Below are 12,313 nucleotides of genomic sequence, written 5' to 3' on the forward strand. Positions count from 1 at the left end.
ATTTGTTTTTAATTGTCATTTATTTCTTTTTTACTATTTTTACTATCTTCTCCATACAAACCTATTTTCTCTAAGCTGCAAGATTCTCAAAACATCAGCAGTACAATCATCTGCCTGTTAGTTTCCTTTTTTTTTTTTAATTTTATTATCAGCCATTAAGCAAATAAAAGGTAAGTTCTATAATCTAATTTTGTTAATGGAACTTAATGCAATTCTGCACAATTTAAAAATGAGTAAATAACCTCCTATACCTCCAACAAACATAAACAGACTGTAATAAGGCTACCAGGAAATATGCTTCAGAAAACTGCCAGAAGTGCAAAGAGTCCATACAGCAAAGCACATGGGTATGCAATAAGGAGCTGCTGTCCTTCCATGGCCAAGGCAGAGGTAAAAATTTTGGAGGCTGACAAACTGCACCATCCAATAATAAACAGAGCTAACAAAGTTCCCAGGATTCCACTGCAAGAAAAACAAAAGAAACAAAAAAGTGCATTTGTTAGCACATGTAGCATCAAATCATGAGCTCGTGTCTGGCAACTCATTACTGATAAGATAACAGATGCTGCAAGAACCAAGAGACCAAGGTAATTCCTTCAGCAGTGTCATCAGTGGTACTGCCAAAAAGAGAAATTGGTTTCCAGTATCTTTGTGGTCTCCAATAGATGCAGCAGCTGAAGACTCTTTTTTTCTTTTAAGTTAGCAAAGATCTTATTCAGCCAAAATCCATCAAGCAGAAGTCACTAGGATTTATAATGACACTACAATCCTACTCTTCCATCAGGTAGAATGATGACCTGGAGGTGATGTAGTTTTGTAACACTTCAAAGGTCTGAAGTGTGTCTCAGACTGAGGAGCAACAATTCAGGATGTACACTCAGCTGGCCATGCACATAGGTGTCTCCCAAGAGAAAGCCTAAGTGGGCTTTTAAAAGCTTCACATCTAGAGTAGTGTAAGGGACAGGCGAAGAAACACTGAGGAAATGTATTTTTGCTCATTTTGACATTCTCTTCACATTGTGGCTTTCCACTCTGCCCCTCAGTGACAACTAAGCTCTTCCAAAGTTAATTTTTGCTGCTTCTCAGGCACAGGGTGGCCAGGAGAATGGGTGATTATGAGACTGTGGTCAGAAGCCTGCTGGAATATTCCTGCATATTAGAGATTTGGCTATTAATCCCTGTAGGAGCAAGACCATGCCAATAAATAATGTTTCATATATGTTTTATTTGCACACTGTATTTGCAGTCTACTTCTATAAAATGCATGAGCTCATGTGCACAATGCTGCTGAGGTGCATATTGAGTTGGCTGTGATACACACACTTGCTGTGTCAGTCTCAAGGACCTCCAGAATGAACGAACATCTGCCACTTGCTAAATGACTTTGTGGGACTCTGTTCTTCCAAAGTACCAGCTAAACAGAATCAGAATCAGAAACAGACTACGTATACCTACTTAGGCTCATTTGTCAAAAATAATCTTCACTAATCTTGTGCTGGAGGTAATCCTCCAAAATCTCACTAAACTAAACCACAGTGAATAAAGCTCTCCTTTAATTGCCTTAGTTTACGTATTGCATTTACATAAAGTCATACTTCATTCCTTTCTTTCTGTCTCCAAACCAATAAGGTACTTGATGTTCTTAGCTCTTGCAGCTTTGGAAAGGAAGGAGAAAACTGATTTTAAGGTGACTCAGCACCTTGTTGCAACATCAACGTACTATAAATAAAACAATAAAGACCATGTAGTTTATTATTCTCAGTTGAAGTGTCCTGCTAAGCCTATGCAGAGGCATTCAGGGAATTACACTGTGATTACACTGTGAACTAAGCCTCTTCTCCAAGCAGAGACACAAAGATGCTCAGTTAACCAACTAGCCAGAAACTCAGAGCTAGTATGGATTGCTTCTTGATCTATCCATATGGTTGCAAAGGTTAGAAATCTACAGGAACTTGCTGCCTGAGGATAATTTGCAGCTACTGTAATGACTCTTTAGGGGCCAATTACAAGGCAGTACAATTTAGAGCTCTGCATTGCACTGAGGATCCAATGGCCTCTAATAGTTTGTTCCAGAACAGGCAGAGAGCAAGATGGAAAGGTGACATAAAATCCTGTTGGAGCCAAGGGATAAGTCTGTGCGCTTGTACATTCAGTCCTTGATCTTACAGCACACTAAATGCTGATATGAGCAGGCTAGCTTTAGCAAACAGCATGTCTTATGTGTTGATGAGGTTTAGATCATCCTGCATGGGAGACGGACAAGGAAAAGGTGTCATGCTTACAGTAGCTTAGAGGGTTTATGGAGGAGTACAAAGATAGAGCTGGGTGAGCAAACAAGAGCAGTGCCTCTCCCTCTCTATTAACAGCTTGCAAATAGAGTCATCAAATGAGTCCTGTACATCAGATGGGTCAAATAAATCTTTTCTCCAATCTTGAACTCATTTCCTTCACTATTTAGTCAAGGAAATGCTGTGGTCAGCCTGTTCATAGAGGTGATAGTGAAGAATTGTTTTTTATTTCCAGGAAAAAAAAAAAATTGCTGATATTTCTTCCAGAAAGATCGCTTAATCAGCTTGGCCTCAGCATGACATCAGCATAGATGGCTACAAGTGAAGCTTTAGAGAATCTGGTTCCACACAAGTCTGAATAAGAGAACTGGTCCTCTCTTATGGTGCCATTCAGCATCCAAAGGTTTCACATTTTGTGTCATTCCCAATTAACACTGAAATAGATGATCATGAATACCACAAATTGTTGAATTAATATTTATCTTTCATTTTATATGCGTATAATCTCATGTATATTTACTATGAGAACAGATTGAAGTTTTCAAATTCTTTACAATTTGAAATGGTTGAAATAACTTTTCACAAAGATTAGGAAAAAAAAAAGCATGAACGTACTGCTGTTTTTCCTTTGCAATTTTAAATAATTTTTAAAATTAAAAACAATGAGTCATACTGGATTTAAATTTGCTACTTAATTTTAGTACAAGTTAATAATAGATCTTTGTGCAATACATAACTTTTTATTGATTCAAGGAGTTTCATATAGCAAATGAGAAAGGACTGCAGAATCTTAGAGACAGATACTTGACATTATCAATTCATTTCAGAAATTATAGTTTACTTTTGTAAAGTCTATCTCACTAGAATATAGATTTTCAAAAGATGTGCTTTCTCAAACTCACAGCATTTTACAAGGCTATGGTGTGTGCTTGGTGACTCCTTGTACAGTCAGCAGCATCCCATGCAGTTATAACAGCTGGCTTGGAGTTAGCCCCATCTGTCCTCTGATTACATATTTGCACCTTTTATTTGGGTGGATTATTAAACAGGTTAATCAAGCAAATATGGAAGTGTTGGAGAACAGAGAATGAGTGGCTTCTTTAGTGTCACTGCTGCTCATCTTTTCAAGGACAGTTGAGTAACACTTGAATATACAGAATAAAGTCAGTCTAATATATTATAGCTCTACAGAAAAAAGCAACAATTATGCTAAAATCTTAACAATGCAGTATCATTTCCTTAAAAAATAATTTCATACGTAAAATTGCAGTTTTATCAGATAAAAGAAACAGGTAATTTTATTACTCATCAGCTGCCAAGTCCCATGTCTTGCTGGTTGGAGAGTTCAGAAAATATTCAAAAAGACCAAGGAGGGGAGCTATTATTAATACTGTGTTCACTATGGATAAAAAGTACTGCCCAAAGAACTTCAGGCAAGACCTGGAACATTTTTATGCTTTTCTTTATGTCAGCATAGAGGTAAACACAGTCCATATCTCAAAAAGCTTAGGGAATGAAGAGGAAGGAGGGGCTTGCATGAAAATTTCTTAATTCTTATGTATATTAATTAACACTCCTCCATACACTCACAGAGGTATATACAGTGCTGCACATTATTTTTTTCAAAGTGATTATACCATAACTATTCTTTGGAGAATAGGACTTAGCTACATCTTACTGCTCCACTTCATTAAAGGTTCATTCTGTTACACAGAAGTCAGACTACAGAAATAAAGGAAATACAAGGACGGCAGCCTGGTATTATGAACAAAAAAAAGCAAAAAAACCCAAACCAAAACAAAAAAAAAACAACCAAGAGAATCAGCTATGTCAAACCAAAGTCTATGAGTCTCTTTCAAAATTGATACCTTAGTTTGGATACTATTGGTTCTTGGAAAACAAAAAGCATATTTGGGGCTGCTGCAAAAATCAAAGCCACTCTTAGTCCCCTTGGGAAACAGTGGAATCATATTAAAGTGATTTTATATCACCCTTCTCAAACACAGACCTTCCTCTTCCATTTTGCCCATTTTCACCTACATAGAATGGTGTATTTCTTCACAATTTTGGAAGATAAAATTAACTACATAACCATTTACAAAACATTTTTGTAACACTTCTGACTCACGGTCCTTCAGATGGTTCTTGCTGCCAAGCACTGGTACTTACTGTAGAGAGAAGATGGCTGCAGAAGAGGATAGGATCACCATGGGCAGCAGGCAGTAGCCCAAAACACTTGCAACACAGCCATGCGAGACTCCTGGGATGCTCATCAGGTTCAGCAGGGCATGCATAACAAGGCACCCAGTGATACTCACTCCATACACATAGCTAAAGTGAACTTTTCCTGCCTGGAAAAAACATACAAAAAATAGTGTTGGAAGGGAACAAATGATTGCAAGGTGGATGGAAGAAATTAAGCACTACCTTAGTTCTACTTTTTTTATTGACAGCCACTTTCTCCTCACTTTGTCTTCATTGGTTCAATTGCAAACATTGCTGCTACTTTTGGGTGATTTTTGCATCAAAACATTCCAAGGTAAAATTGTGACAATGTGGTTGTTGCTAATTTAAAGTTATCCCACTGATTCTCAGCCTTATTCTCATTGGGCTCGGAAGTAACACAGCAGTTGGTCAGGGAAGCTTGTGAAGATCTAACTGGTAACAAGCTGAGAACAAATTATGGACATGGAAAGCACTTTTTAGTGTCAGGAAGATGTTTCCAATCTTCACAAATTCAAAGACTGTGGAAATCGAAAACCTTAACGATTTCAGTACGTAGGTCAGTGGAAAAGTGTCCCGAGTAAAACAACAGCCTCACTTAAAACACTTTTCATTTTATTACAGATTTAAGTAGATCTGAAAAAAAAAAATAAAAATCAACAACCCAAAAGCTAGTAAGCCTTTGCTGAAACTATGCTATTTTTCAAGATGAATGTGACCATTCTTCCCCTTGACTATCACGAGAAAGACACATCTCCGTGGTTAGATCAATACAGCACGTTCATTTCTAGATAAACTGTAGTAGCAACAGTCAGATCATGTTCTTTTGTTCTCCACTGAAAGAAAAATCCCCCAGACGGCTGTTGATTTTTTTTGTTTTGTTTTGTTTTTGTTTTTGTTTTGGTTTGTTTTGGTTTGGTTTTTGTTTTGTTTTGTTTTCCTTCTTCCAGGTTTTATTTCTCTGTGTGAATTTAGTGCCTCTGAAAGGTACCAGCCTGACAGCCTGGAGTCTGATGTTCTATAATTTACACACAAATCTAGTACAACAGGCACCAGTGGCCATAGCACCACCAATTTCTTAATCTCTTGCCATTATTTTGGAGGATTACCTCCAGACAAGAGTGCATTTCTCATTCAAGATATATTGCTAAATCTTTCTCTCTCTCTTCAAGATTCTAACAAAAGAACTACTGAATGCCAGGTACACAGTAGTGTGATTTTAACATCTGTTCATCCAAAATAAACAGTGATCTGGGATGAAGACAAGTTTGTTTGTTTTGGAACTTTGCTTCTTAAAGATAACACGCATTTATGAAGGGGATAGCTTAAACCCTGGATAGATGCCTTGCACACATCTATCCATATGCAAAGCAGACCTAGCTGCTACTTCCCAAATTACTACTGAAAGGCAACTGCAAAAACAGTTAGACTGAGAACTGTGGATGTTGCAGACTTTAATTTCAAAGCTGAACAATACAACTTAAAACGTGGTTCTACATTTCCTAAACAATACTATTATTTTCTTTTTCCTATTGAGCTCATTATGCCCCATACCTGGAGGTGTTCAAGGCCAGGTTGGATGGGGCCCTGGGCAGCCTGGTTTATTAGATATAGAGGTTGGTGGCCTTGCATGCATCAGGGATGTTGGAGCTTCATGATCCTTGAGGTCTCTTCCAACCCAAGCCATTGCATGACTCATGTTTTCACTTGTATGTATGTATGACTCAACCCTCAGCTTGATACTGTGGAATAAACTTGTCGAAGGAAGTGCCACAATGCATCACCTTTCTAACACGTAAGAATACATATAAACATACTTAACACTCAGATGCATTTGTGTGTGTACTTTCATATGTCACTCATTACATACTGCATAGGATAAATTGCATGAGAATTGAAGCTTAGAGAGGGTTTCAGTTTTCCATTCATTTTGTAGCTTAAGCTTGGATTCTCTTATGGTGCAAAAGATGGAAATATTACTGAGTCTTTTCCTGGTTTAAAATATTTACAGGTATCTCTTCCACAATGGTTTAGGAGGATTGATATTTACTGTCCTCAAGCTCATATTTTAATGAATCCTGGGGGAAACTAAACATCTTTGAAGACCTTGTTTCTCTGGTCCCTCATTTGTATGGAAGCTAATCACGGGCTGCCAGCAGTATTGAGGTGGACAGATATAAAGAAATGTAAAAGAGAGAGAATAATCTAGTGGTGGCACAAGTTGAAAGTCCTGAAGTTGCAGGTTGGTGTCAGCTCATCTTATGAAGAAAGAGCACTTAAATGAAAGGCAGCCTCAGCTAGTAAGACCTGACACTCCATCAGCACCATCTGCTTTTCAGCTCATCCTGGCTCACTGCTGACCTCTCCTCTGCTTCCGAGTTAGATAGAATCAGGTTACCCAGTCTTGCATTGACCAAGTGCTTGCTAAAGAAAGAGACCTTTGCTAGTGTTTGCATACTACTTGTATAAAACAATCAGGAAAAATTGCTCCACCAAATAGAATTAATGACAGAGGTAGCATGGAAGAGCAGTGATAGGTGAATTATTATCAGTCACAATTTCAGTTTCTGAAGTTCTGTATTAAGTTTAACATGTGTGGCTGTTTGGGACAGCATATACTGTTGGTCAATTAGGAAAAATTATGTCTCACAGAGATGCAATAATGACTATAAGCTAATATTTTAGGCTGTTTGTTTTGGTGTTTTTAATGGTTTCATACAGCACTATTTGGCAGCTTAATCTAAGATTACCATAAGAGTTGAAGGAAGCATAGCCAACTGAAACCTCCATTTGGTGCAGTGTTTGATTTGTGGTGCAGGGGAATGAGAGAGAGAGAAAACGCAGCTGAACGCATTTGTTCCAATTTGAGCTGTTGCTAACTTATGTAAATATACTGACTCACGCACACGGGAATACTCCCAGTTCACAGCAATGTAAGCAAAACCAGAATCAGACTTGATTAGCCTGGCAGGCTTTGATGAATTGAAAGTACTAAATTTGTCCTGCGGAAGGAACAAGGTTAGAAGAAAGTCAGACCTTGTGTGCTTGTTTGCACCTGCCTGGAGTGGGTGCTGCTACCCTCAGTTTCAGGATATGGAGAAGTCCTGTGACAAATGACTATGCAAAATGCAAAGCGTGCAAACTTTTGCACTGCTGTTGTTTCTTTCTCTGCAATGGAGCTGCCTTGCTTTTCACCAGCATGAGGAAGAACAAGTCCTGCTGCCAGGCTAAGAAACCCTTTCTCATTTTCTCTGTGATCCAAAAGAAATGTTAACATTTAAAGAACATCTTTGCATATTTTTCATAGTTAAACAGCTGAAAGTAAGTAAAATTTCTAAATCACTCCTTGAAACAAGCTTTTAACCAAATTACATTCTTATAAAGTATAAAAGTATACTTCCTATGAAGTATAAAAGGATATCGTAACTTATATAGCTCAAGAACAACTCTGGTATTCAAATGTATCCAAAATAAAAATAGGAAGTTTGAATTTTTAAAATGGCCATGGAAATCCCATAAACATTTTCCTGTGAAACTGTGGCACAAAAACTCTCACAGTAGACTGTGTCAGAGGAGTTGTTCTTGCTAAAATCTAGAGCACTGAAAGTGGTTGTTTTTCCAGTGACAACATGTTTAATATCTTAGAATAAAAATGGTAATTTAGGTACTTTATTTCAATAATACTAGCTTAATATTCATTGTAATATCTCACTGTCCAAGGAGAAAAATCAGCAGCACTATTTTTTTTATGCTCTCCTTCCATTGTTCTGTTTGTAGTCAATTCAGCACTTTCTCCTTTATTCCCCTCATCTTTATTTCTCTAGGTGGGAGAGAGCCCATCTTCTGTAGCTTTCCACCTTCTTTTCCCAAATTCCATTTCCTGCTGCTGTTTCTGCTCTGTTAAAATATTTTCAGTTTTACAAGCACATAAATAATAACACTTGCCTTTTATATTGCAGTTTGCACAGTCAAGGTACTACACTGACATTACAAATTGAGTAAGAACTTTCAAGTCTTCTGATTCAGCACTATTTATCACAGAGGAAAAGGAGAATTAGAGCCCCTTTTCTCTCCCCTCAGGTGTCAGTGCAGCAAACCCTCCCCAGAACAGTCCCACTTTGTCCCTGTCTGATAAATGGTTGCTGACAATCAGAGCCGTCCTTCAGCAGTACCAGAGAGCCTCTGTTGTCAGTGACAAATAGATGAATTTTGGACTAGTGTACAATCTTTCTTTCAGCTTTCCTTCTGTAGGAAAATCTATTCATGAAGAGGAAAAAATTTAAGCACAGGCTTAAATATTTTGTTTAGCAGATGATGTAGAAAGAGTGTGTAGATTAAGAAGATGCTAGCAAAATTTATAGAAAGGTATTGTAAATTTTGACAGGGAGGTAGAAGAAGTTGAAATTCTTGTTGAAATATTTTTAGTTGCATAAAGATAGATATATTTTTCTTTTATATCTCCTCACTCCCCAGAATAACAAGTGAGAGAGGATAATTAAAAAAAAAAGCAGCAAGAGTGCTTTAAAAACTGGGCTGGTCTGCTATGCCTTCTTTTTCCCTCCTTTGGAAATTCCCTTTTATGTCCTTACCTACTTCATGTTGTGCCTCAAGTGTTAAGAGCCTCCTCAGCCTGTGCACTGTGCAGATCTTTGTTCATATTAATCCCTACCTCCAATAATGGTGAGATCTTTTATTTCCACTGGAAGTAACACACTACTTTACTTGTATTACATCTACATTACAATTAAACATTATGTGCTTTCAAGCAAGAAGTCTTTTTTACATGTAATATTGGGAAAATAGCAGAGAATGACTCATTTTATATATACATATATTTGTCAGATCTACATCTGCTACTTCATGTACATTAATCACAGAGGCATTAACTTGTCAGAAAATTGATCACTTAAATTAGCACAACCTACCAGCAGCAACGTTGCTCCAAGGGCCAAACAGAAAACCACAGGTCCAGTGAGGTCCGTCTCGATCATAATGCTGCCATCTGCAGGTTTCATTGGATTTAGAACTGTTAAAGTTTTTTGCCATATGTGCTCAAAATTTATCCCAAGTTCTGCAATGAGAAATTCCAGAACTGCTTACAAGAGAACAGCACTTTTACAATAACCCAGTAGATATCACAGATCACTAAACAAATTAATCACTTGAATGAAGATAATGTTGTAGGATGATATATTCTGTAGTAGATCATGCTGTACATTTTCATCCAGTATAGCTGAGAGTCAGCTCTGATTCTAAACTGGAAATATTTTTTTATTAAATCTAATGAGTCAAGAAATGCCTTCAGCATTTTCAAGTTAATATTTGTTTTTCCTATATTAATATATATATATATATATAAAGTGCACTAACTTAGATGCTGAAAAATATGCTAATTAACATTAACTGCAGAATTCAAGATATTCTGGAAAACTGAAGACACAGATATATGATTTAATTCTGGTAAGTCTGACAAGAGATGTGTCTTAAGCCTTAGCAGCCAGAGGCACTTAAAAATGACATTCTTTCCTTCAAGGCAAGTTAATAATACTTTGTAGAGTGCTTTATAAGCTTTTTGCATTTAAAACGTAATTACTGGAAACCCTGGAAACAGAACAAATTTCTTTCCCATTAAAGTCAATAGGAATTCTGATACTGCAAAGATTTCTTTTCTGACTTCTTCAGAAACACTTCATCTTGAAAGATCAGTCATTTTTCCTGAGATGCTCCAGCAAGGAAAAGCTAGATTCAGAACTGGTTGCCAAAATGACTGAGACTGACAATATGTTAGAGCTGTTTGAAAAGCTAGCTCTTCACTAATCCATCATCTCGAACTAAGACAAAACATTACATAAATAAGGTTGTTCAGTATTAAAATGTTTGATCTTGGTCAATTTATTTGACACAGTCATGAGTGTCTCTGCAGCTCTGCAGGTCACAAGTAGTTGTATTTCAACATCCTTTTCATGGAGTGAGCTGCCCGTGTGATTACATGCCTGAAGGACTGAGAGTTGGAGGTCTAGAAGTTATCCATGTCATTCAGAACGATCTTGCTGGTTTAAAGTAGTGCAAAAAATGGCTGCATACTTTCCTTTTATATAACTGTGGAGTAGTCACAATTTTTTTATTATTATTATTTTATTTTTTTAATGTAGGTAGTACTGGTGTTTTGCTAACTGAATGTTCATCTACAGGTCAGTCACTAGCGTTAAGATATTTCAATCATCATGAAGAATGATGTTGTCCATGCAGTTAAGTGATCAACAAATTGAAGCTGAATGCAGCTTTAAACATTTCCTTTACACTGAAACAATCTAGTTAGCATCTTCAAACTGTAAAATTTATTACTAGATAAGCAAATAAGATTATTATCAATATTTATTAATTAAAGATATTCCAGTATGCATGCAGTATAAACATGGAGCAGAAAAATATTTGGAAATATGAATGTAAAACTTATTGTTATGCTGTCATCTAGTGGTAGTAAAGCATATGCCATATAAATGACATAATGAATTAACCCTTACGGAACTCAGATAAGAAAATTCAGGCTTGAGGACAGGAGCAGTTGGACAAAGTTGAATTCACAAGGGCAAGTTCAACAGCCAGGCTGAGCACCTGTTGTAGATACTCTGGTGGCTGACACTAGTTAGGAAACAGAAGCATACAAACATGCATTGTCCTTGGTTTTATTTTTACCTTCTAGCAAAGGAGGTTCCTCATCAAAACCATCAGTGTAGCTAAGGTGAGAGAGAGTGTTGGAACTGTATAGAACTGTTGGCTGTAAAATCTGACCTGTGTAACTCTGAGATGGCAACAGCATTTCTGAGGGGACAAAAGCACCAGCCAGAGGTCTGTGTCCTGTCTGGCTCCTGGGACAAGAAGCAAATTGCAGTGAAACAAATGATGGCAGTGAGCAACTCAATGGTTCCCTAGAACTGTTTCTTTCACCCATGTGCCATGGTTTACATTTTCAACTATTTTCAACATTAGTGCAGATCCCAATCCTTTATAATAGGCTATGATAGGCTTAATTATAAGTAAATCAGCCTTGGGGAGGTATAGATCTCAAAGCTCTTTGCTGCTCTATTTTCCATGATTTCCTGATTATTATTATATATAATTTTATTTCTGTATGACCAGAAGGCATAGAGAGAGCTGGGCCTAATCTCTCATCCTTTGACACCCATCTTTCTGTTTCAATCAAAATTATTTTTTATTCCCTGATATTTTCCAGAAGGGAGGTGCAGACTCTGTGGAGCACTGCCATTGTGGGTAGGGCTAAATGAACATCTTTGTAGGGCAGAGAGTTTTATGGCAGGTCAGGCCTTTTCATCTCCCTGTGCAAGTCCTAGGACCAGCCAAATCCATCAGCTGCTGAACAGGGAGGCTGCAACAACATCCAGCCTCTTGCAACATGGTTGCTTAGAAATCTCCTTAACTTAGAACTTCTTTTCCTCAGTGTCTTTCTTCCAGGGGCACAAGTCACCATTTGATTTCAAAAAAATACATTAGAAAAAGGGATAAATGTATTTTCTTCATCTTTCTACTGCTACAACTTCTACTTCACCCTTAAACTCCAGCTGTATTGTTCACAGAATCCTTTTGTTTCAACTGAATGCTTTTCTTTGTCATTAATTTCACCTCAGTTTTGAAATCCCTCTCTTCTTTTTGTTTTGGTAGCATACTTACTTTCTATTTCCACTCAAGTTTTCACTAGAGTCACAAGTGCTGTAATCTTCCTGGTCATCTATGTTGTAATTGGACTGGTAAAAGTCACAGTGAAACTGTTCAAAATGTGCCAT

At 37.3% G+C, this 12,313-nt stretch overlaps 1 protein-coding gene across 1 annotated transcript; it reads right to left on the reverse strand.

The window, feature by feature from the left end:
• Positions 1–299: 299 nt before the first annotated feature.
• Positions 300–12,313, reverse strand: YIPF7 (Yip1 domain family member 7). The gene is made up of 5 exons (XM_042812740.1): positions 12,201–12,313; positions 11,208–11,380; positions 9,437–9,582; positions 4,458–4,639; positions 300–462 (listed from the first exon to the last, which is right to left on the reverse strand). The coding sequence occupies exons 1-5, from the start codon at positions 12,311–12,313 to the stop codon at positions 300–302; spliced, it is 777 nt and encodes a 258-aa protein (XP_042668674.1).

Source organism: Centrocercus urophasianus, unplaced genomic scaffold (genome assembly GCF_019232065.1).
Source record: "Centrocercus urophasianus isolate 14NV4802_14NV808 unplaced genomic scaffold, USGS_Curo_1.0 seq_13, whole genome shotgun sequence".
NCBI lineage: Eukaryota > Metazoa > Chordata > Aves > Galliformes > Phasianidae > Centrocercus > Centrocercus urophasianus.